Source organism: Lichenostomus cassidix, chromosome 1 (genome assembly GCF_008360975.1).
Source record: "Lichenostomus cassidix isolate B80296 chromosome 1, HeHo_3.0, whole genome shotgun sequence".
NCBI classification, from domain to species: domain Eukaryota; kingdom Metazoa; phylum Chordata; class Aves; order Passeriformes; family Meliphagidae; genus Lichenostomus; species Lichenostomus cassidix.
In genome coordinates this window covers 85822822-85848340 of record NC_139479.1, presented here as the reverse complement: position 1 = coordinate 85848340, position 25519 = coordinate 85822822, and the positions used below count along the sequence as shown (strand labels likewise).

The 25519-nt window shown below is 47.7% G+C and overlaps 2 protein-coding genes across 4 annotated transcripts; one reads left to right on the top strand and one right to left on the bottom strand.

The window, feature by feature from the left end:
- The first annotated feature begins 9087 nt into the window (after positions 1-9087).
- LOC146445086 (homeobox protein NANOG-like) lies at positions 9088-15543 on the top strand. The gene is made up of 4 exons (XM_085057097.1): positions 9088-9369; positions 11918-12192; positions 13525-13614; positions 13850-15543. The coding sequence occupies exons 1-4, from the start codon at positions 9165-9167 to the stop codon at positions 14210-14212; spliced, it is 933 nt and encodes a 310-aa protein (XP_084913223.1). The 5' UTR covers positions 9088-9164; the 3' UTR covers positions 14213-15543.
- A 4706-nt stretch (positions 15544-20249) lies between these two features.
- On the bottom strand, positions 20250-24560 carry LOC146445085 (homeobox protein NANOG-like). Of its 3 annotated transcripts, none has more exons than XM_085067286.1 (5): positions 24403-24560; positions 23150-23233; positions 22499-22773; positions 21222-21311; positions 20250-20820 (listed from the first exon to the last, which is right to left on the bottom strand). In XM_085067286.1, the coding sequence occupies exons 1-5, from the start codon at positions 24419-24421 to the stop codon at positions 20377-20379; spliced, it is 912 nt and encodes a 303-aa protein (XP_084923412.1). In that variant the 5' UTR covers positions 24422-24560; the 3' UTR covers positions 20250-20376. The 3 variants fall into 3 exon arrangements, with proteins under 3 accessions (XP_084923412.1, XP_084923410.1, XP_084923405.1); XM_085067284.1 differs by having other exon boundaries at positions 23150-23442; positions 24403-24419; XM_085067279.1 differs by lacking the exon at positions 24403-24560 and having other exon boundaries at positions 23150-23724.
- Between the last annotated feature and the right edge of the window lie 959 nt (positions 24561-25519).

Below are 25519 nucleotides of genomic sequence, written 5' to 3'. Positions count from 1 at the left end.
TATCAGTTGGTGCAACACAAGATCCAAAGAGAAGCAGCCAAGGCCAATGTCAGCAAAGCCCAGCGTGGACAGACACCAGCACTGCTGAAACCTGCAGGGGCTTGTCCTCAGAAAAGCTATCAGTGCAGAAATGTTGAGAGGGATACTTTCTGGTATAATTCCTTATTTCATGCTAGAGACAAAACTTTTGTGGAGCAGCACCACACCTCCTTTGCACTCCTCCTTTTCTCATTCTGACACAAGAGTGACATTCACACTGATGATTTGTAGTTCATAGGTGATGGTGTGTGTTGTAATGCTCTGGTCACACACACACACACACACACACACACACACACACACAAAAGTTAAAAGCATCGTATTACATCATCAGTGTAAGGTTTTGGTGTTTCCAAACATACTGTGTAGAGCAATTTTTTTTCTGAGAGCAAGTCTCTCTCATACCTCAACACTTTTCTTCTGTCCCTGAACATACTTGGTTTTTCCTTCTACGATGTGATACTTTCCCAAAAGAATACCACAGTCTTATAAGAAAAACTTTCCTGCTTTTTTCATGTTGAGATTTTCACAGGCCACCAACTCCCCGTGCTGTCTTCCCAATGTGTTTAACATTACATCCCCACAGGCTGATTACCTTTGGGCCATGAATTTCCTAGCTGCTCCTGAGGTGCCTCATTCCTGCTACAGCACAGTGCCCTGGGGGAAACACAAGCTAAGGAGTGCAGCCTCACTGGAGGGTGCTGATTCTGTGTTACCCTGTTTCCAGGCATTGAAACGTGCCTGGTTATGTGGAAACACACTGGCAGCATGTGTTTCCCAGGTGCCTCGTAGTTGCAAAGAGGCCATGTATGTATGTGTGTGTATATATATATATTTTTTTTTTTTTTTAATATATATATGGCTGACATTCACTCCCACACCCACAATTCTTGCCAAGCTTAGATTCATCTGCAGTGTAATTATCAGTAAACATCTTTTAGGGCAGCTGACAACTCATGGGGTAAATCTTGACATGCCAAAGCACAGGGCACTCTGAAACATGAATGCCATGCTATCACCCCACAAAACATGCAATCCCTTCCCTCCCACCCAAACCTCCAAACACCAAAACACAGCCCAAGCCAGACTACAGCTCAGGAGCAATCTGTGGCTCCTGGCATGCACCTGAGACAGAGCTACAGCCTTCAGAGTTAAATGATTTTATGCAGAGTTCGTGTTCTTGCTCCTGTTTTCCTTGCAGGGCTAATTCAGCTTCATGGGGGAAGCAGACCCACTGACAACATCGTTTATTAAGATCCAGCAATTATATGACTGATGTCCCAGGAAAGCCTGCTGAAAGATCCTCTGACATAACCAAGACTGATGAGGCAGAGGACCAGACAGACCTAGCTTGGCCCTCCAGTTTGTCTCTGTATGCAGGTGAGATGATTGTGAATAACTGGTGGAGGTGAAGTGACACACAATCTTATTTATTTTCATTGGAGTTCCCAGAATTGTGCCTCCCAGTTCAGCCCTTTCCACCTGTCCTCACCTGCTTTGTAGGAGGTAGGGCAACTTGCATGGAACTGGCAGTGGGAATGCCTTCAGACAAGACAGATCTCCCCCGTGTGTAAACAGAGATTAGATCCACAGATTGCTGAGAAGCAGAGAGGTTGAGATGTTGCAATTCTGGTTTGATAGCTGCTTGGCAGAGAGAACCTCTTTTATAACACTCCTGTTCCTCTTCTCTGGGGGTTCTCTTTCCTCCTCATCCCCACATTTTGCAGGGCATACCAAACAGAATGTAACCTTCTTTGTGCAATCTCACTGTAACTGTGGGCAGTATTAATACTGCCCTTTAGCTTTAAGACAAAGGTTTTCTGCAATGACAAGCTGGTGTTTCTGCTTAGCCAAGGAGTGGCCAGTGCTGCACAGTAACTGGCCCTTTCCTGAGCCCACGTGCAGCCTCAGTCTGCCCATTCAGGAAAATAAGATTATAAGGATTTTTGTCAAGTGCTTGAATGCCTGCAAAATAGTATTGCTGTTGTTCGAATTTGGTATACCTCAGTTGGCAAAGGTGCATTTCTTTTGCATACTTTTTTTACTTTTTTTCCCCTCCCATGCTGTGCTTTCTAGACATCTCCCTTTGAATACATAACCTCTGGGATCCTTTCTCCTCAGGTGCATGACTAGCCCCCATCTTTTCTTCTTCCTCCTTGTCCAAGCAAGATAGGTCCCTTTTGCATCACTTCTTTGTTCTCTGTGGTATTTGCAACACCCTCCCAGCCTTGTATCACCTGTGAATTCCATTCCTCCTGGTTGTGTTTTCCCTGTCTTTTCAGCACCTAGAATGACGAAGCCTTTTGTGCTGCCGTTGCTGCAATTGAACCTGATACTTGAAAGGAGGAGAAAAGGTTGAAATAAACTGCTCTGATGATTCATCCCCGGGGCTGAAAGATTTGTTCCTTTGATATCAGTCCCTTGATCAGAGCTCTGCTATGTTATCTCTGTCTGGGGAGACTTAATTCCTGGCACATTTGGGCTGGTGGAATCCCAGATACCAGAGCCGGTGACTGGAACAGGAGCACACTGCATTCTTCTTCCAGTCTTAGATACGTCAAAGAGTCTTCAAGGTTTGATATTCCAGGGCCTATAAGCCCCTTAAGGCAGCTTTTGTCTGCATTTAATGCAACTGAGAAACCTCTAACTTTCTTCCCCCCTGCCAAAATCCATCACCTGCTCTCCCTGTAACTTACACCCTTGCAGAGGTGTCCCAACAGTCTTTATGCCTTGTTGTGTAGGCAGATTTCCCCACCAGCTCACCCTCTGCTTGTCTGCCACATCCTCACAAGATATTGAAGATCCTTTCACCATCCCTTTATGAGACTGTGCACTGATCCACTGGTCATGGAGCAGGATGAGTAAAAACCATGGAAGGAACATGGAAAGTGTATCTCGGCCCTAGTCCAATTCAAATGTCCTGGTCAGAAGCTAATATCAAAGTGCTGGATGAGTGGGTTGTGCTCCCAGGTATTGACAGCAGAACTGGCACAGGAGCCATGGGGAGCTGCAGTTTTCTAATTTCAGCTTAAGTGGGAATTCTTTGGAAAATTTGCCTAGGAGCAAGCTGGGGGAATGTCACACAGGGACCATATCTCTGTAGGACTAGATGAGTTTTCCAGTGGTGGGAGAGTCTTTTCTCCATATGCACATTTAGATTAAAATGCTATGCAAGACACAAAATGTTTAAACATTATTTGAGATTTCAAGGCTTCAGACAGCTTGGTGCCATGGCCATAACCACCATTAAAAACCCTCATGGCTTTTGTTAAAGAGAAAGGAAAATCATCCAAGTACTAGGGAAAAAAAGTAAGCATTAGAAAAACCCTCTTCTCCTTTTAGGGAGATAATATACCATAGATGACATTAACAGCAGTTAAGATACATTGTTCTAAGGGAGTTAAACATCATGGACCTGGAGTGTAGCCTTGCTGTAACTTTACAACCAAACTTATTTCTTCAAAGTGAAAACTCATTGAATAGGGAGGAAACTTCATCTTTCATTTCTGATGCTGGACTGTCACATCTCTTCCTGTTGATGGCACAGACAGACACTTTGGGAAGTGGGAAACATACTGCAGCACCAGGCTGCATGAGAATTTGCTGTATTTGCCATAACGTGTAGCCAAATATCCAGAGAAATTGCTTTGGCTAGTGACCACAGCTGCCTTTTAAACTTGAAGACAAGAGACAGAAGGTAGACTGGAAAAGTTTTGTGGAGGATGTGTGAGAACAGAGGAGCCCATTATGTTTTAAGAGATGTTGGAATGAAGCTGAAAGTGGTAGATGTGGTAATATTGTCCAGCCCTTCTCTTCTGCCTACAGTGATCACATCTTTTTTTGGCAAAATGGGAAGTAAAATCCTACAAGTGAGACCCAGGAGACTGGGAGTGCTGGCAACACTAACAGATACCTTTTTCCAATTTCATCTTCCTTTTGGCATCATTGTCAAGCTACCATTCTCTTAGAGGGCTTTACTGTGTGAAGGACTCCAGGAAGGATGTATGAGCAGAAAAATCCACCTTATGATAATGATCAACAGCTTGTCCTAAACTGCTTTGTTGGAAACTAAGCCCATTCATTTCTTGGCCTGTACATTTTTTCTCACTACACAGATTTAAAAAAAGAAACAAAAAAGAGAGAGAGAGAGAGAAAAGAGGAAGGGACTGAGGAAGAGGATTTAAATGTATATGTACACATATATGTATACATACATGTATAGGTGTGGCACAGATTTTCATTTTTACCTTTCACTGATTTTACTGAAAAATTTTACACAGCAAAATAAGATGGGCTTTTATTGCTCTGAGTAATTTAACAGAAGGGGCCCTCTGCAGACTGTTCCCTTCCTTCATGAACCACTTAATACGTGAAGTTGTGCCCTAAATTACATTTACAGAAGGAAAAATTGAAGGTTGCTAGGAAATACGTACAAATGTTATTTAAGGCTTCCTAGACCCTCCTGCAGTCTTTTTAGGTAGGTGTTACTATAGATCCCCTTACAGCTTTCTGCCCTGAGGGGTCTTAACTTATTTTTTTTGTAGCTCTGGATGGCTGCTAGGTATAGTGAATTACCAGTTCTGACAAGCTCTAGGCTGAGAGCAGTGGGAAAAGAGAAAAGGAATCCTTTAGTCTTTTTTTTTTTTTTTAAACTTTTTATGATCACCCAAATGAAATTTGGCTATATTCTCTCCATGGGAAGTCATTTTACCCCTTTCAGATTTTTTCAGCCCAGTACGACACACCTAAAATTCGCAAAAAGCAGCAGCACATTTATGATTTTCTGGAATAAATTCTCCTTTCCCCTGCCTAGCCTCAGTTCAGCAAGGCCATGTGTGAAAAAACATGGCCTTTCTCTTCTTTTTTAGCAGGGGAAAAAAACCCTTTTCTTGTGCAGACTCATTAACAGTATTTACAAAGAGTACAAGGTCATTGTGACACCAGGCAAGCACATGTATCTGACTAGATTGTAGCACAGTCTCACAGAAAGAAAACAAAAAATGTAGAAAATCATCAGTCACCAAAAGAAGAGTCTTCTGAGAAAAATATGGTGCTTTAAGAGAAGCAAATTCAAATTCAAGTTACAATTAAAGAATTAACATGTTGAACGAACTGGTTAAACGGGGAACAGAGTGGTAATGTTGCAATGTGGAAACGTTTTAGCTACTTTGCTTCTTATCCTTCAAACTGCATTACTTTTCTAATTTTTTGTTCTAAAAATGTCATTTGATTAAGCCACTACTATCAATAGCAATCACAACAACCCTGCAAATGTTTAAACAAAACAGGGTATTTGTCTGAGGCTTCAAAAAAAGGAGAAATACTATAAAACAATACTATCGAAGCATTTTTCTTAAAACAACTGTATTAACCATCTTTGAATAATTAACCAAAACCACATTCAGGAAGTTCATAGACTGAAAAGCACACTTTGTTTTTAAAAGCCAACTTGGACAGAATAAAATACTTGTTGGCTAATATTAGTAGTTGTGAGAAGAGACTGTATGGCCCAAAAAGACTCGGGAGGGTTGCCAGGTTCTCACCTGCAGTGCAGGCACCTCTGGGGAGAGGTGCTCCTCTTGCACCCCTGGAGTGGGGTCTGGTGAGGCCAAGCTTCCCAGGAATTTGGTGTTTTCCTGATACAGTGATAGCAAGAAGGACATCTAAATCATGGCAGCCCAAACTGCCACAGCTCTGCCAGCCAAACAGAAATGCTCAAGTAGTGAGACTTCTCTTGGTGGCATTGGCTGCATGGTCACTGAGGAGGCTGCTGGGAGAGCTGCACCAAGAAGTGGTGAATCACAAGGGCTCAAGCTGTTACTAAATATCCAAGTCTATTCAGGACACTGCTTTAACTTCCAGTTCTTGCTCTGTTACGTCCACGCTGTTTATGCCAAGCCTTGTTTGCATGTTAGCTGCCATGGGACACTGCCAGAACACAGACACCTCAGCTTCTTTATTCAGACCTGAGATTTCCATTTGGCCCTCTCTGACTCCCTTTTCAGGAGAAAATAATACCCCAGAGGGACCTTCTCTGCAGACTCACCTGGCAATTGACAGGCTACTGTTTCATTGCTGTGACTGCTGCAGAGCTCGGAGGCATCTCTGAGGAAGCCAAGAACTTACCTGTTAATGAAAGATCACGGTACTAACATGCCTGTGAAGAATTTACCCTCTTTTTGGTGTAGTTTTGGGAATTTACGCTTTCAGCTTCATGGTACAGAAGAGAAGACGAAGGTTGTTTAAGATATCAGAAAGCCCTCTGAGCTGAGAGTGTGAGCCTGGGAATGGTTTCATGGAAATCATTGTCAGATAGCAGTGAATATTTGGGCCCAGTCTGGAATAAAACTACCAAACAACCAGGATCTGGCTCGGTTTGACGCCAAGCCACATCTGTGTCACATGTTTTGTGGGGGACATAAGCTGCTCCCTCAGAGGTGCTGATGCTCTGAATCCACAGGCAGTGAGGTCCTGAGTTTCCCTCAGTTCCTGTGCCCCCCAGTCCCCTCCTGCCCCCAGGGAGGTGACTCCCTCCATGCTGCCACACTCACTGGTCAAGCTGGGCGGGTGGCTCTGCCCCCAGGAGTGACACCACCCTCCTCCCCGGCTGCTGCCCACAGGGACTTTGTAGTGCAAGTGACTACGCTGGTTTATTATGGCCTCTGGGCACTTTGTAGGAAAGATCCCAGACACCTTCAGAAGCAGCTGAAATCAGTGAGATCAAGTGTGAAGTGCTCAGCCAGCGAAACTCCCAACAGCTATGCAGACACCCACTGCCACCCACACCAGCACCCACACCGTGTTTTCTGCCAGATCTTCAGGTCCAAAAACCCTGAAAGAGAGGGTGATACCCTCCAGGTCTGCACCTAAGGCCATGAAAACTTGAACACCAACATATGGTAACAGGCCAGGCATGAGTGAGAAGGAGAGCATAATATTCTCCTTGACTGGTGGCACTGAAGCTGCTCAGTGGGGTCCCAAACTCTGTACAACTCATGTAACTGGTGTTTAATCAGCTGGGGCCTGAGGGCAGATATGAGGGACAGTGATCTGAGCTCTTGTGACACTGCAGCTCGGAAATGTGGAATGATTCAAAAGAGAAGCATGAGCCAAAGCCACCTTGTAGAGGCTGCTGCAGCACAATTGACATATTCAGAATGTTCTTGGGTTTTTATTGAGGCAGATGTGCTCAAAACCCCTTTTTTGCTTTAAGTTTTTCAAGTAAATTTAACATAAAAACCTGCTGTTCTAGTGCAGAGACATGTTAATCCCTGCAGTTTGTCATCACAAAAAAGCGTTTCATGCAAACAGAAAGCATAAAACTCAGTGACAAGTTAGAGAGACTCTAGCCAGGTCCTTAGCTCCCTCCAGTCTGCACCTCATGGGAAAGTGTCTCTACAGACAGGGAAGCCAGGTCTAGTGACCTGCCATGGGGCACAGAGCAGCAGCACAAGTCCTGGTAGAAGTGATGCTCTACATCCTTTTAAACTGATCTAAATTCTACTTCCTATTCCTGTTGCTTCCCCTCACCTGTCTGTATCTTTTCCCTGCTCTCACAGCAAACAGGTGCCCCTCTCTGGTCTGCTGGGCAGGTACTGGGATGCCATCACAGGTTTGGGATGAAAGCTGCAACAAGCATTTGTAGAGTAATGAGGTACAGAGGGATGCAAGGACTGTCCATTTGAAATAATTTTACACTTCTGTGGGTCAGCACCTTCGGTTCTGAGCTTGTGAAAGGAGGCATGCGCTTGTCCTGGTGCCAAAGCAGGGTTGGCTCTAGCAAGAAATATTTTAGTTAACACTGGGACTTCTGCCTCTCTACTGAGAAACAGACATTAGTGAGAGACTCACAATATCTTTTGAGATTAAACTAATAAAATTTTCCTAAACAGAGGCAGAGCAAAACCTACTGATGAGAGGAGACCAAAACAAGCCCAATCTGCAGGCCCATAGCTGAATTTTGTAGCTCACTCACTTACCTTTAGTTATTTAATGAACAGCTCTGCAGGTGCCTGTCCCCCTTGGGTAGGCCATATGTCAGCAAACATCAGTTAACCCTGTCTTAAAGGAAACTCTTCATCTTCTTTATTCCAAACAACCTGCAGCAGCCTGGCAAAGGCGACACAAATGAAAAGAGTGTGCCTTTGAAAGGCCATGGGCAAGCAAATCTGTTAGCTGTGGAACTTACACACGCTAGATCTTTTCCAAGCCCTACAGTGAAAATGTCTCAGCTGGTTGTCCCCCTGGAGACCAGCCAGCTGAGATTTCTGAGCCTGCTCTGCAAAGTGAGATCTGGTGTTGGATGTGAGTCGCCCAGTGTTTCTGAGTTTGCTCTGGCACAGGCTTGTTGAAGATGGGCCAAACGCATTTTCGGCTGGCTCCCCCGAAGGAAATTCTTTCCCAGTTTAGCACACACCAAAAAAAAAAAAAAAAAAAAAAAATTCTGACCCTCAGCTCTAATTCTTACTCATTTCCCCTCTGTTCCATCTCTGACATCTGCACCAAGAGTGCAGGAAGCGCTGCCAGCTCAGCAGGGTGTGCATGTGGGTCTCGGGGGGTGTCAGTGTGACACAAGCCACAAAGTAAAGGTCTCAGAACCCTCCCCATAACCTCAGGCTGAGGTGTGGGTTTGGCCAGCATGGTATGGAGCAGCTCAGCACCAGATTTACCTCCTGTGTGCTCCTGTGGTGGAGCCTGGCTGGGATGTGCTCTCCCAATGCTGTGAACCTCTGTGCTCACCCGATTTTGAGGCTGGACAAGCTCAGCAGGGCCCAAAGCAGCAAGCAGGAGGAGTTGTCCTGGGGCTCTCCATCAGGCCCGGCCCAGGTGTGACTGAGGAACCTGCAGAATGGGAAGAATTCAGAGGGGACATATTTCAGCCCTGATGCCATGTGCTATTTTCCCTGCCCCCTGCTCTGTCCCCACCCCACCGATCAGCCTCTTTAACATGACAAAGCGCCCGGAGGAGCGGGCCAAGGTGAATATTGCAGTCCCGGGCAGGGAATGGCCGGCTATAAAGGCCAGTCTGTCCTTCGGGGCTACCTCAGCTCGCTGGTGAGACCTGTCCCCCAGGAGAAGGTGACATCTGCTGTGAGGTGGGGGACCCACCCCTTGGGCTGCTCCCCATGTGCGCACACCTGGCGCTGCCCCCGTACCAGGCCTACCCCGGCGGGGCTGGCATGGGCTACCTGGAGTTCTACTGGAACGCGGCGGGGGAGGCAGGACAGGGACAGGGACAGGGACAAGGACAAGCCCCTACAGTGGCCGAGCCAGAGGGAGTCACCGCGCCCAGGCAGTCTCCAGAGGCAGGAGGGAAGAGGCTCTCAGCAGGTAAGGCCTTCCAGTGAAATTCAGGAGCTGATCCCCAGGATACCTCTGGTCCCAGGTCAGGCTCAAATGACTTGGAGAATATTTTTCTCTCTCCCTGCCTTGGTTTCCTGTTATGTGACCTAGGCGAACTGCAGTGTGGTAGGCAAGGAGGAGGGGTGACCTTGGGCAGCCACACCACCTGTCCATGCTGCTTTCCTTCGGTGACTGCCACCCGCTTTCCTGCACCTCAACAGAGCCTGCAGGAGTTGAGGCACTGTCAGCTCTGTGCTCCAGGCTGAAGGGCACTGTGACAACTTGGTCTCATGAAAGTTCACGGTTCTTGGGGCAGGAATGTCTGGGCCTCCTTTTAGTTAAATGCTGTCATGTGTGCTACGGAGAGAAACAGATCCTGGAGATACTTCTTGTGCCATCCCTTATCCCCTTACAAACTCCTTGCACCTTTTATGTGCTTGTTAAACATGACCCAAGGCCTGCTCTGAATCATTGGGTGCTGGGAGATCTGGTCCTTTAAATCTAGCATTGTTGCTCACTGCTTCTTTCATTTTGCCATTTTCCTCCATTTTTCCCTCTCCTTTCTGTGCTCTTGTTGCTCTACCTTTCCATTTTTACCAAAAAGTCCCAGACCCCTCCGCAGTGGCATTTTCTGTTCCTGCCATTCCTCTCCCACTCCAGCGAGTGGCAACAGAAGAGCTGTTGAAAGCAGGTTTTCACCCAGCCCCACATTCTGGTCAGCAGGGCAATACTCAAGCAAGGTAAATGGGTGGGAGGAGAGCCAAGTTTTAGGGTGCTACTTTCATGCTGTCAATTACTATAGAAAGCTTCGGGCTCAGGCAGAGTGAGGTTCTTGGCATGTGGCTACCTGCCATGTAGTTTGGAGAAAGGCTTAGTTCTCTGCACGCTGCCTGCTCCACAAAGCAGCAGGCAGATGGACTCCTTCATACCCCCAGTGGGCCTGGTACATAGACTTAAACCCCATCTTCAACTCTCCTCTGATACACCTCTCAGAGAGAGCCCAGTTGTGGAAGTAAAGGCCTACAGATGTCAGGGGCTTGTGGGAGTGGGTTTGTCACAGGCTTTCATGTTCATGTCTGTTGCACTGTTGTGTTTCTTGCTTCCTCCCCTCTTTACCCTCTTCTCATGGGAGAGGGAGTGCTTTTGTCCTGAGCTTGAGCTGCGCATGATGAATTAAATGGGGGTTTGGGATGACAAGATGAGCAGGAACATGTGGGGGCTTTAGTTCTACAGTGTCTTGCTGTGGTCCCTGTCTACCAGGAAACTTTCCTGTTTTCCAAGCCCATATTCCCAGCATGCTTATTTCCTACCTATAAGGTTTTTACTGTACAGTCTGCAGGAGCCAAGCATCCTGTGATCCTGCACAGTTTTAACTTTGCTTGCAGCCAGGTCATGGACGTTCAGCTTCCTCAAGGCTCTGCAATTTAACCCCATGCACATAACACTGCAGGACATTTTGCAGAGGGGTAGCTGGAGGAGGGAAGTATGGGCAGATTCATCATTGTAGTTGGGGGGAAGAGGAATGACTGGCATCACAGCCCTGCAGTCAGGGTTGGACTAGAGAAGCTCTCAGCCTCTCTCAGACCCCAGTAACCTGGCATCTGACACAATTTCTTATTCCTTCAGCCTGAATGACTTTGCATCTTGGCAGCTTTTGTCTGCATTAGTAGCCTAGATTGCTCAGGATGTTTTTCCTTTAGGTCTTTATCTCAACTTTGTCACCAACAGAGACCCCTTAAGACATGTACCAGGACAAATGAGAAGGGGTTTGGGCGCCGCCTTGTGCACTCTTGGATTTTGTCCCCTGTGTTCCTGGTACAGGATTACTGGCTCCTCTTACCTGTTTCACACATCGACCTTTCCTCTCTCCCTCTCATCTTCCATGAGAAATTTCTCTCCTTCATTCTTCTCTCACCAAAAGCCCTCTCAGACAAATAGGTCTTTCCACCTAAATGTGTTTCCAGCAGTGGTATGGACTCTGTTGGGAGACAAAGGCAAACAGGACTGAGCCAATATCCAATGCATGATGCTCTGTACCTGCTGCCCTCACTGTGAGCACCAGCTGCTCTGCCCCACTGTACACCCTGGAGAGAGGTTGTTTTGTCTCTATTGAGTGCCTTGATATTGCTGGGCAGGCAGTTTTGGGGAGCCCAGTCACCAATTCAGAGCTATGCTTGCAGTCATGGCAAGGCCTTTTCACACCACACTCACACTGAAATATTACTGAGGCCTTCTGGAGGATAGTTCGCTGTTAACCAATGTGCACCACTCTCTTGCACCACTCCCTGCCCTGACTTTTCTGCCTGAAAAAGGGAGCCACAAGCATCCCAGAGGGGACTGAGCTGGGAAGCTGCTCACTCTCACTGTGCTTGTCTGTGCTCACAGATCCATGAAGAAAGGAGGGTCACACAAGCCTTTGCTTCAAGAAAGCTCTTGTCTGGCAGGCGTGGAGCTCTACAGCAGGCGAGGAGCATGCTCGTTTCTTACAGCTGCATGCCATGTGTCATATACATTTTCTCATTGTCTTTATTTACAGAAGTATCCCCAGCTTCGTCCAGTTCTGGGAATTTCAGCCAATTCACACCAGATTCAGCCACCAGTCCACATTCGTCATCCTTGTCCCCACAGCCTACAGCTAAGTCTCAGAAGGGCAGAGAATACGGTGTGGAGGGGATGAGGAAGACCAAGAGCCGCACGGCTTTCTCCAAGGAGCAGCTGCAAACCCTGCACCAGCGCTTCCAGAGCCAGAAGTACCTCAGCCCCCAGCAGATCCGGGAGCTGGCTGTTGCCCTGGGGCTCACCTACAAGCAGGTGAACACGGAGATTTTGACCCGCAGTATATCGATCTCATGGTGGCTGAATGGTCACATAAGGAAGTGACAGGATGGAAAGATGAGTCCCCAGCAGGGACTGACACAAAGGTGCCAGCTAACAGTTGCTCCCCTGCTTATTCATGCCCAGAGATCAGAAGTACTTTTGCGGATAGAGGGGTCAGTGGCACCTCATTTGAGCCTCCCAAGTCAGGGCTCAGTTAAGAGTTCTGTTGCCAACACTAAGTAGTAGAATTGCAAACCCAGTGATGAATTTGCTGTTTGCCACAAACAGTCTCTACCCTGGGCTTGACAGCACTTCACAGATTTTTCCATGCGCTGTGAACTTCACAGAAACCCTGGCATGCATCAGGTTCTCTGAATCACAGGGCTGTGACATGCTGAAAGCTCTTGCTAGTGTCTCCCAGGCTTATCTTGTCCAATGTCTAATAATGCTCCACACTCAGCACTGCCTGGCTGCTTGACACCTGCTCCCCCCTCCATGTGGGTGCCTCTAGGTTTACACATAGGTTTGCCCTTTAGGGTCTCTGCTGATCTCCAGTAGGTTGTGTGTAGTGAAATGATGTTGCCTCAAATGATGCCTTTGTAAAGCAGGGGAGGCTGGGCAACGGGGCACAAGAACTCGCAGTTACAAGTTCAAAATCTGCCTGAAATTTGGATCTCAGAACTGGGCATGATGGCCTGGATGCCCTGCAACTCAAAAACTTATGCGTGCATTGCAAGTGCACACATACAGCACACACTGAACTGGTTCTGTCAGGAACAGGACAGGTGGGACAGTCTGCTCTTCCCTTCAATCCACATCCCTGCACAGACTGCTTTCACAGCACAGACACAGCCCGGGGGGGAAATGGCCCTGGAATTCGACCCAGCAAGGAGCTTTGAATTTGGGATCTGCTGGGTACAAGGAGCAAGTCTGTCCCTTCTCTGTTCACAAGGATGCAGAAACAGCGTCTTCGAAGTTTGCATGTAGTGCAGGGGGCTTGTAGAGGTGTCGGTGGATCTGATTTACACCAGTCATTCACCTCTATGATTGGAATGAGTCGATTTGTCACAACTATCACTGTCTCTTGACACAGAGCCACCCCCTCCCCCATCATACAGTTGCACTAGCCACCTGCTGAGGCTGCTAGACAGACCTCTCCCCCTGGCAACAACCCCCAGGAGTTCTCAAAGGCTTTTATCTGCTGCTGCCCGTGTATCTCTGCCATCTGGTCACTCTCCCTCCGGTTCTTCCTGCTTGTGAATTTGGTAACATTTGTCCTTCCCTCTCCTTTGCTGACATTTTCTCTGCTCTCCCTTCCCCACCCAGGTGAAGACTTGGTTCCAGAACCGGAGGATGAAGCTGAAAAGGTGCCAGAAGCACAGCCTGTGGAGTGAACGGGCTCAGTGTCTCACACAAGTAAGAGCACAGCACATTGGTCATCATGGCTTTTCTGTCTGAGCAGATCAGTCATATATGATTGTGTATCCATCCCTGAACTCTGGGCATGGATATCATTCTTCTTGCCCTCCATGCCATTGCTGTTTGTCAAGGTACAACATGAATTGTGAAGGGACAGAGCCCCAGTACGTGTCAGGCCTCTGGACACCAGTGGAGAAGCTATGTGTTCTGACTCACTGCCTTTCCCTTTCAGAGTGGCTTCCAGACTGGTACTTACCTGGATGTGCACCCCAAATTCCACCAGGGCTACCCCATCACTGCAGCTGGCAACATCCAAACCATGCCTGCCCCCCGTCAGCACTACGGAGCAGGGCAGAACACTTACACAATCGTGACCAGCGAGGATGGAGGAGTCTTTGGCAAAGGCGGGGGGACCTGCAGTGTCCAGCAGACAGTGGGCTTCATTGCCCAGCACAAAGTAGACTTTTACCACAGCTATCCTGGCAGTGTGGAATATCCAGGCTCAAAGACAGGTGATGGCTGTAATTTTCACCACTCAGCCACTATGGGGGCTCCTTTCCCAACCACTGCTGGCCATCATCTCTATCATTCCTAAGCACTGTGGATGTGGGGTACGTGGGCAGCCAGGAATCCAATCTTATTGTCACCTCTCCCTTTGTTATTTGTGTGCCATCCAACTCAGGGACACCATGTAGCTAGAACCTGTTTTGGCATCCAAATCTGTGCCTGCAGACACACAGACATGCAGAGACCCATTTGCCCAGGTAGGCACACACAGCCCTTCATTCGTGTGCCTGTACACGTGCACACACACACACACACACTCACTCCTTCCTTGATTGGCACAGACAACCAAGCTCCCTTAGAGCCAAACCCAAGATCTGGCTACCCAGCTTATGCCCTGGATCTTCTAAATTATGGATTTTGTAACTTGTCTCAGAGGAAGCACAGATTCCTTTGGGGATCTCGTTTCTATGTATCACTGTACAGCAGTGTGTACATAACACATGAAGCCAGGGGCTGTATGGAGAGGTGCTGGTCACACACCTGTAACTGAAGTTGGAGACGTTATTGCCATGTGCCAGATATCTCAAGTCAAAGAAACAGGTGAGTAACTATCACCTACCTTAAGAATTTGCCCTACCCAGCAATATTGAATACTGGGACTGTCATGGAGGTACTATGATTTTTAAACTTAAGACTATATAAGAGTCCAAATACCTAAAAACAGGTGTCTGTGGCAAAGTATATGTAGTAACAGGCCTCCAGTTCCCTGAGTCACAAGTTTTCTATCACTCTTTGACGATGACAATGAATTTCTCTTAATGCAATGAAGTAGCTGCTATGGTTAAAAAAATATGGGCATAAAATGAAGGTAATGATTTCTGTGACTGGAGTAATAAGAGGCATAGTCTTCTATTGGCAAAGTTGATTTATATCCCTGTGCCTCACAGCTGTTTGTTCCCTCTCCCACTGTCTCATGCAGACTCTCTTTGACCCTACTATAAACTATATAGTGTGCTGGCTTTGGCTGGGTTAATTTCCTTCAGAGTATCTAGGATGGGGCTGTTTTGGATTTGTGCTGAGAACGGGATTGATAATACAGAGATGTTTTCATTATTGCTGAGCAGGGCTTGCACAGTGTCAAGGCCTTTTCTGCTTCTTGTTATCTCCCTGACAGCGAGAAGGCTGGGGGTGCACAAGGAGTTAGGAGGAGACACAGCTGGGACGGCGAACCCCGACTGGGCAAATGGATATTTCACACCATATGGCATTGTGCTCACTGTAGAAAGCTGGGGGAAGGAAGAGGAGTGATGGCATTTGTCTTTCTAAGTAACCCTTACACGGGATGGGGCCCTGTTGTTCTGGAGGTGGCTTGCCCACAGGAAGTGGTGAATGAATGCCTTTTCGTTTGTGTGTGTGGCTTTTGCTTGAACGATTAAACTATTTTTATCTCAACCCACGAGTTTTCTCACTTTTCTAATTCTCTCCCCCATCCCAGTGGTGGGGAGTGACCAGGTGAGTAGCTGCATGGTGCTTATTTGCTGGCTGGCATTGAAACACAGCACGTGGCCAGCATGATTTGGGGAAAGATAAGGCCTTTGGGATGGTGAGTCATGTAAACTTGGCACAGCCCACACCCCTTTCCCCTATAACCAGCAAGTGGATAACGTTGGGAAAGACTGTTGGAACCATCAGAGGGGTGGGGAACAATTAAGTCAACTGAAAAGGTGCTGGCTAACATCGGAAGGGGAACTACAATAGCAGCAATTATCAGGGCTCTCACACCAGTATGAGGATATTTTTCAGTTCTTCTCAAGCCATTAGTGGTGTTTACTTACCTGAATATCATCTAAAGCCTTTCCATGCCAAACCATCCAAGGCTGCTGTGGGTAAAAAAGTTGAGCTTGGGACTGGTCCTCACTAACAATTCTCTGAAAAAAGGAGTCACATATCATGCCCTGCTCCTGCAGAGATGCTTTAGGACCGGCAGGTTCTTGCTGTGAAAGCTCTGGGGCTGGCTTGCAGAAAGCAACAGTTGTGATCTCCCTGACCTTCAGCAAAGTAGTGCTAACAAACACTACCAAATCCTGCAGTTTCCTCAGAGACACAGGAGTTTTCAGAGGTCATCATTCAAAGACAGACCTCATTACAGCCACAAGTGGTTATGGAGTCCAAAAGCCTGCAGCAATTCCAAGAGGCAAGTAAGCATCTTCCAAAAAGGGAGGTCACTGATGTCTGCGGTACCAGGAGCTGCATTCCCAGTGTCCCGTGAAAAATCAGCAGGGATGCAGCTCCTGTTAGGAAAAGTCCCTCAGCCCCAGCCAGCCAGAGGGACACTGGGGACTTTGTTTCTTTTCTGGTCTTTCTCTAGTGTCTAAGCAATGACTTAGATGGATCTTGGGGCTCACCCAAAGCAGAAGTCCCATTGTTGTAATTTGTAAAAGATTTAATGGTTTGGACGCTGCCCAGCTGCTAGAGAGCAGAGGCACTTCATCAAATATGAGAAATTAATTCGAGCCTGGTTCTGAAAGAGATTCGCAGATATGACCTGAGAGTGCTCTTCAAAACTTTGGACAGCATGAAGTCAACATGTCCCTCACAGCTAGGAAAAAAAAAATTGGGGCTATTAGGGAAGATGTGTGCTGATGTCTTCACAAACAATTGCACGGGTCAAGGTATGGGTGTTAACATCTTTGAAATGTGTCTTAATGTCTCTACCCACTTTAAGCCACAGCTTTGTTACAGAGCCCAGACATTTTGACTCCTGAAACAGATGAGTGGGTCTGCACAGGCCTGAGTTCCTGAACTTTGGGGGGAAATGACATGTGTAAAGGGAATATGTGATAAGGGCTCAGGAAGGCTGTATCTTCCTAGTATGTCAGGCAATAGGAAAAGGAAGAGGGCAAGATGCAGCCGGGAGTTTAGGATAAAAGGAAGTTACATCCTCCTAAACCGAGAGAAAATCTTGTGTTCATGTGCCCCAGTGCACTCTCCCTTTATTCGAATAAAGTTGCAGGACTCCTCTGTCTCCTTTATGGACACTGGCTTTTCATAGCGTGATTTTCTGTACAAAGGTTGTGGTTTCTCAGGTTGATTTTTTTCTTTTTTTAATGCCTAAGTGTCATGATTTGGAGTCCTTCATGCCTCATAACTATTCAGCATCAGCCAATATGCTGCTGCCCTCTGATGACGGGCCAAGCAAGAGACGTGTGGCAACGCTTGACTGAAAATTTCCGAAACCCTGTTAGCTCAGCCTTCGAGTCATGCGGTGCAGTTAGATAACTAAATATGTTTACATATGCCTGTAGGGAAGAGCCTATTAAAGCAAAGATCATGTTTTTATCTGCACTGGAGAGACAACTGGGGCTGTGAGCTCTTGCTCATGGGTCATTCAGAAGAAACATGTAGCTTGTAAAACATTGCTGCAGGCCACATTGACATGGAGAGCAAGGAATGAGGGCTGCTTGCACCACTCTACCTGCTTGGTATTTTGCCTGTGGGACAGCTGGAACCCAGTGAACTACAGATTAAAACCCTAGGCTACATAATCTGTATAGATCAAATTTATTCTGTTTCGGTGGGATTCTCTGCATCACTGGAACTACATCTGCAGTTTTGACAAAGGAGTTGTCATTAACAGCTGGAGTTTTGTCACTGCAGAGATACTGCTAATGTGCAGTGTATTCCCACAAGCTGTAATACATATGAAGAGTTCCAAATCATCTTAGAGTTTGAGCCTAAAAAGATTTGCTGGCAAGGCAAGTCATGTTTGCAGTGAGCAGAAATCACTTTTACACAGCACACGCACAAGAAGCAGCAGTCCTAGTAGAGGTGTAATGTATCCTAGCAAAAAGAGCTTTTGCTGTCATGCACTTACTTTCTCTGAGGAACTCATACAAATGCTTCTGCAATTATGAAGCTGGAGGCATCTGCATCTCCACCAGTTTTGGTAGTAGTGCCCCATTACCTGTGCAGGTGTTTCACATGGTGATGTGGTTCAGGCATGTCAAGGCAACAGAAGAAATCACCAGCTCTGTGGAAAGGCAGAGTCCTGTTTAATTCCACAGTCTCTAGAAACACTTCCTGAGCTACTAGCAGTCCTTCCAGCCCACCTTACAAAACTCCAACAGCTGCTCCACATGTTCCCTCCAGCTACATGTGCTTGCCAAACTTGCACACAACCCAGGCTGAGCAACCAGGGGAATAACACAGCCATGAGGGAACACTCAATTTCCACAGAAGACTCCCACAGTACATGGAGTAACACAAACCACAACATGCAGAGCAATCAGTCTCAGCCCCAGGGCTGTTTTAGCAACAATATCTGTTTCTGCAGAAGGCTCTCTGCCAGCAGAGTTCTGGCTATCATCTCCTTACCCTTGCAGCAGAAACATGGAAACGAAACATACCCACGCAACACAGGTAAGCTGCAGCAGGCATCCTCTGCAATCATTCTGCAAAGGCCTGTATACCTTATTACTTGAGAACTAAAGATGGCATCTTGAAAAAAAACCCCAAAACATAAGCTACTAATTTTAAGCTAAAAGACATGGCTTAGTATGACTTTTATACGTGTGTATACAGTTCAGCTATATTTTTTCAAGGCGGTTATTGAAACTAATACTATTGCTACAGAATTACCCAGAATTCATATACACTGATATTGGCACATGAAGATCCTGTCAGGATGAGGAAGGATGTCTGTTCTATAATACAAAAAACCATGTGAACTTGGCCTTTCCTCCTCTTCCAGGCCAGATTTACCTTCTGCTGATTTAAGTTTGGCAGCCCACACATATGAGCAACTCATCCTTTTGTCCTCCTCTACATAGGCTCAAGCCTCCACTCTTCTCCTTCCTGTACCGACTGTACCTCACTTCGGGAGCAAAGGATTGCAGTGTTGCAAAAGAGGAAATATAATACTTTGGCACGCAAGCAGATTCTGTTCAGCAAAGGACCTGTGGTACTTTGAGCCTGTGCAGTCAGCTGCCAGTTTAACTAATTGTGCTCAGTGGGAGTACCTGATAAATTGCCCCCATCAGACAGATGAATGGCTTTAGTGGTGCAGTGTACTTTAAAGAACCTGGGAGCAAACCCAAACACATAATTTCTGCTAGTGTAGAGTATGACTCTTAATAGCATCTTGGTTCTGGTTTTGTTTCAGTGCTGGAGGCAGGCGATTCAGTTACTTACTTGCAGAGTTTTGTTGCCATTAGAGGTCAGTGCAAAAGCCCCGAGAGAGCTGCACAAATTATTAGGAGGGATTCCAGACCTCCAGTTGTGACCATCTGGAGCAGCAGCAGGAGGCCACACAATCTCCAGAACACTTTCTTTTGCTCCAGCCTCATTCTTCAATACTTTTTTTGAAGCATCGCTGTTCAAGGGCCGATAGAAGCATGTTACAGGCCTGCACATCACTCCAAGCCAGCAGCTTGTCGAGCTGCCCAGCCCTGGAGCCTCCCCCGCCCTCCTTGCACTAGGCAACACACCTGCATATTAAAAACAGGCTAATAGACTTGTGTGACTTACTCCTTTTGAACAGATGCTTGATCCCACCCCGGGAAGAAACACAGTAGGGTTAGTTTTTTTCCTTTGTTTCCTCAGTACTGCAGGTCTTAACCTGTGTACAATAATCATTCTCGTAGCAAGCTGTTCTAATGCAAGCTGGTGACATCGTGACAACGTTAAAATAAATTTATTTTTAATTCAAACAACTTTGTAAGAACATTAAGAACATTGAACATTAAGCAGAAGTAGTAAAAGACAACATGCACACAACATCAAATATGCTTGGTAAACTGTAAAAAATCCAACAACGAAGGACACCACACTTTATGAAAAAGTATTCTGCAACGGCAAATGTTCACCTCCTTTGCAATGGAAGTTCTGCTGCAAGACACACAGGGCAAGGATCAGAGATCACTTGCTAGAGAGGCAGCAAAAAAAGGTAAAACTCGAACAAACAACAGACTTTAACAACTTCTGCTGCTCACAGCTGTGACATTGCACACTGGCCTCAATGAATGAGGTTCCATCTCACCAATACCCAAAGCATCTTTGCCAAGGGTTAGCTGTGAACAGACAGGCACACTTAAACAGAAAACTGGCCCCAGGCAGCAGGGTGCAGAGCCCCTCCTGTGGTTAAAACAGCAGTAGTGGAGGAGGGGCAACAAAAAGGAATAGAATCTGTATCCCTCAGTCAAGACCCTGAAAATCCCATGGGCAAGCACCAGAGATGGGAGGAAAAAAAAAAGCTTAAACCTGAGACTCATAGCCACTCTGGGTCCCCATGGGATGCCAAGCTACCTGGCATTGATTCTGTATAGGAGAGCTCGAAAATGGTGTGACAGTGTCAGAGGTGCTCTGGAAGTTGAAGGTATCTTCTACCTCTGCGCTGACGTAATCTGCATTGTCGAAGTAGCTGTGATAGAAGTTCATTTGCTGGCTTAATAAACCCATGGTTTGCTGGGTATTGCAGCTCGTCCCAGCTTTTCCAAAGCACCCCTCTTCCTCCACAGACACGAATGAGTACAGGTTCTGCCCACTCCCATAAGTCTGTCCGCTGCCATAAGCCTGGTGCATGGTGGACACAGCCTGGTGCATGGTGGGCACAGCCTGAAAATTTCTGCCAGCGCCAACAGGGAAGCCCTGGTGAAATGTGGGGGCTATGTCCAGGTAGGCAGCTTGATGAACCCCATTCTAGGAGAGACAAAGAAAGTAGTTCAGTAATTCTGAGAACCACACTAACAGCCCATTCTTTTGGATGGGTCCTCATTTCTCCACCAGCCCTCCCTCAAAGCTGAACAATAGCACCTTTTTCATGCCCATTGTCCTCCCAATAGACCAGTAATAGCAGAGATGACAGCCTCTTTAGTTAGTCATCTCCAGCTCAAGGAGAACTCAAGGTGTCTAGGAGCACCACACAGCTGGGGAGAAAACCAGCTTAAAAGAAGTGCCACTGTAAACCCTGTTACGAGAAATATAGCTGGCTTGGTAATATTGAGTCCTGTGCACTGTTTGAATTATCAGGCTGGACAGGATACAGTTTTCCCCACAGACTGGAGGAGCCATGACTGGCGGTGATGGGGAAGTTTACCCACCTGTGGTAGATAAAGCCCTTTTTCCACCCACTGGCTCTCCTTTTGGCAACGCTTAAATTTCATCCGCTGATTCTGAAACCATGTTTTCACCTAAAAGTGATGCAGAAAGGACATAAGAAATTAGAAATTAATTTACAGATTTTACTACACACATCCTTCTGCTACAATGCAGTTTCTTCTTTGCTTCTAATACTGTAAATTTCAGCAGTTAACAATGTGCAGCAGATGCAGGTAGCTGTGAAATCAGAGCTGAGACATGAAAACATTCCTACTCCTCAGATTATCACCGGATCTTTTCTGACTTTAATAACCCTACTTAAAACACTGGCCAAAGACAAATGCAAAGATCAGCTTGTAAAGCATCAGTTCACTGCTGTGCCAAAAATCAGGGCTCAGGACCTCAGAAGTGAGTCGTTCTGTACAGAAAATCACTCTATGAAAAGCCAGTGTCCACAAAGGAGACAGAGGAGTCCTGCATCTTTATTTGAATAAAGGGAGACAGTCCATGGTGCATAAGCCCGCGGGCCTTACTCTCCCGAGGTTTTGGAGGGCACAGCTTCCTTTTATCCTAAACTCCCAGCCTCATGTTGCCCTCTTACTTTCCCCACTGGCCGAGGCACTAGGAAGCTACAGCCTTCCCTAATCCCTTATCACTTACCCCTTCTCCAACCATTCCCCCCCACCAAATTTCAGAAACTCAGGCTTGTGCAGACCCATTTGTTTCAGGACTCCAACTGTCTGGACTCTGTAACAAAGCTGTGGCTTGCAGTTGGTAGAGACACCAAGACCCATTTCAAAGACGCTAACACCCACAGCTTCACCCGTGGAATTGTTTGTGACGACATTAGAACACATCTTTCCTATCAGTTCCTTTGATAAGACACAAGCAGCCGGTGGAGCAAGGACTTTTTCTCTAGGGAGAGACCAAGTTGCCACACTTAAGAAAAGCAACTTGCATAGCAGTCCAGATATCCGACTTTTTACAGTCAGAGACAGCACATGTCCATACAGAACAGTAACCTGACTCTGCACAGCCCTGCTTTGCTGCTCTGCAGGCCCTTTCAAGCACCTGCACGGAGTGGGTGGATCGTGCTGGAACCAAACACGAGAAGACGACTGAGTCATAGATTTGCACACCCTCTGCTCTTACATAAGCAATACGAACAAGATAACGAAAGAAACTTAGCGACAGAAACTTATCTCAGGGGTCTAATAAATACATAAATAACACAAGTCTTCCCCCCCAACCCAGCTGCTGCTCAGAGCAAGATGTTCACCTGTTTGTAGGTGAGCTCAAGGGCAGCAGCCAGCTCCCGGATCTGCTGGGGGCTGAGGTACTTCTGGCTCTGGAATCTCTGGTGTAGGGCTATCAGCTGCTCCTTGGAGAAGGCTGTGCGGCTCTTGCCCGACTTCACCACACCCTTGCCTTGCGCCTTGACCTTCTGCAGAGAGGCGTGGGGAGATGGGCTCGCTGCTGCCGTGGGACTCGTGGCAGAGTCGGGGGTGTAGTACTGGCTGAGAGTGCCAGAGTTGGAGGAAGCTGGAGAATCATCTAGGGAGGGGAAAAAAAAAAAAAAAAAGAACCGCAGTGAGCATAGTAAGGCAGGGAAGATGTAAAAACCTTAAAACTTCAACTTCTCGGGAGAATTTAAGATTGCGGGTGCCCCGGCGACTCACACACCAAGCGGGGCACAGGCAGCCTCGTAGCTGCGGAACCGAGGCGCCTTCCTGCTCGCCCCTTTGGCCCGTCCCGTCTGGGCAGCGGCCACGCCGGGGTCACCGGCACCAGCGCCCGGCCCTGCTCCCGCCGCCCCTCCTCAGCCACCGCAGCAGCGGCATCGCCTCCCGTTCCCGGGGCAGGAGGCACATACGGTACAGCTGCTCGCAGCCCGGGGCTGCCCGATCGCTCGGCCTGGCCGGCAGCGTACCTGAGGGACTGGGCGTCTTGGCCGCGGGCAAGGCGAGGGCGTCCGGCGCCGGAGCCTCCTCGGCGGGCACGCTGTCCATGCTGCCTGCGGAGAACCAGTAGTAGTCCCCATACCTGGCCGCGCCGGGGTAGCCCATGTAGGGCGGCGTGGCTAGGTGGGCGCTCATGGCCGGACTGGGTCCCCCAGCCCCGAGCATGAGGTGATGTGGTGGTCGAAGCTGCCGGCGGCCCGCGGGCAGGAGTCCATCGGGCGGAGGTGGGGGGATGCTTAAATCCTCCCCGGCCTGCCCTTGGCTGGAAGGTATTGTCACGGCCATTGTCATGTTAAAAGTTGGTTGATTGGTGAGGAGGGACTTGGAGGGTATTCAGGGACTGGGGGAGGGTTGGGACACCAGGCCGCGATGCCCAGCTTGGCTTCTGGGTGCCACGGTGGGGATGAGCACATCCCTCCCTGCTGGGGGGTGGGAGGGACATCCTTGCTGGCCCCTCGGGGCAGCAGAGCGGAGCAGAGTCACCTGGTGAGTTGGACAGGGCTTGGCAGACACCTCCCACCCCCACATTTCACACTCTTTCCCCTCACAGCTCCCCACCCAAATAGAAATAATGGACCCGGAGCTCGCCGCGGGGCATGCGGAGACTTTGTGCGTCTGCATTGCAGATCGCAACCATCATTGCAAACAGATAAGCTCTCCAGCTCCCCGCAAGTGATGCAGCCGGGGGCAGGGGGATAGCCCTACAGAGCTGGCTGTATGGCGGGGAAGAGGCCTCAAAGAAAACCTGTCTGCTTCTCCCAGCGGCTCGCCCAAGGCTGAGCCAGGCAGTTCTGTTCTGCATATTTTCCTAGCTTCTTTCCCCCGTCATTTAAGACATTTAAAAAAGCGATATCTTAAAACAAAAATGTAAAAAAATATTTTTGCTACACGGCAGGGAGAGGTGGAAATCACCGGTTCAGATTTGAAAGGAGACAAGAGCACTGCAGCTGTAAAAGAGCTTTACAGATGTTAAGGAAGTTAGGGCCTACAGCCTTCTTGGGGAGAATGAACTGTTTCCCTTGCCATCCTCTTCCCGCCCCAGCTATTACTGCTTACTTTAAGGAAATTAAAAACTTATCGGGAGGATCTCACAGCCCGGGAGTTACAAAACCTGGAAAATCACCTGGAAGAAGTGCAAATGAGGGCATGTGTCACATCAAGCAAATTCCCCACCTCCGCCAGTGCAAGCGAACAGGACACAGGCAGGGGAGTATATACTAACCTGTTGCACTGTTAAACATCTTTAGGACCTGACAGAGAAAGACCTCCCCTGACTTCAATTTATCTCCCTTGACTTCAATTTATCTCCTCCTCCCATCTTGAGTCATAATGAGAAATGAGCCCCGGCTGGTCCTCTGAGCCGGCACGGAAGGGTCCCTTGCCGGACTTTCTTTTGATTATCTCCTAATTAATGATGATTTAGTTTCTCAGAATCCGGACGAGATCCAGTCAGGAGGACTATTACGAATGTGGGAGAAAGTGATTAGAATCCGGCGAGAGGGATGAAAATACCGAGTTAGAGCCAGAGCCTGGCTCTGGCTGGAAAGCAAGCAGAGCCAGCCGGGATTGTAGTTTGGGGCAAGTCGCTTGCTCGGTGCCCGCAGTGCAGATGCACGAACGGAAAGGGATTGTCCCTCGGACGTGAAGCCATCCTGCTGCCCTTTGTGGGGCAGAGAGCCGCCGGTCCCCATGTCTCTTGCTGGCAGGGATGCCCCGGGACACGCTTGATCCCCGCGGGGGCTCTCCGAGTTCGCCAAAACCAGCCCGTTGCAAACGCGGGGAGAAACGCGGGGTCTCTACAAGGCACAGCCCTGGTGTTTGGCTGTCCCAGAGGCTGCAGGAGCCCACGAGTCGCCCGAGGACACACGGCTGGTGAGGATCAACCGCGGCAGAGGGATTAGAGTTTTACAGACGGAGTAACACCGCCTCTGCCAGCAAATCCTCCCTCGGAGAGCTGTGTGTGTGTTTGGAAAGGCAGCAGGACTGCTGATAGTTTGCCATTTTCATACATAGATCAGTTTTCGCACGTATATCAGCTTCTGTCCCAGAGTCAGACCTGCTTTGTAGTGAGCATGGAGCTGATTTAATCTCCTCTCTCTCTTTTTTTATCTCTTTGTTCATATTTTCGTTTTCTCATCCCATTTGTCCTCCATTCCCTTTGTTTTGAGCTTTAACCATCAAATCTCTTTTTCACTGAAAATAATTTGCTCCCTCTTCCCAGCCATACTTCTAATCAGGTGACCAAATATGTATTTTGAATGTCATTGTGAGAGAAATAAGACTCGTGTAAGTGTATAAAATCATACCATCTAAAGTCAGAATTTATTTAGGAAAAGAAT

Coding starts and splice junctions, on each gene's coding strand:
- LOC146445086 (XM_085057097.1), top strand. CDS start 9,165: ATGTGCGCACACCTGGCGCTGCCCCCGTACCAGGCCTACCCCGGCGGG. Junction 9,370..11,917: donor AGGGAAGAGGCTCTCAGCAG/GTAAGGCCTTCC, acceptor CTTTATTTACAG/AAGTATCCCCAGCTTCGTCC. Junction 13,615..13,849: donor GGGCTCAGTGTCTCACACAA/GTAAGAGCACAG, acceptor TTTCCCTTTCAG/AGTGGCTTCCAGACTGGTAC.
- LOC146445085 (XM_085067279.1), bottom strand. CDS start 23,471: ATGACAATGGCCGTGACAATACCTTCCAGCCAAGGGCAGGCCGGGGAG. Junction 21,312..22,498: donor TTGAGCTCACCTACAAACAG/GTGAACATCTTG, acceptor CATCACTTTTAG/GTGAAAACATGGTTTCAGAA. Junction 20,821..21,221: donor AAGGGCTTTATCTACCACAG/GTGGGTAAACTT, acceptor TGTCTCTCCTAG/AATGGGGTTCATCAAGCTGC.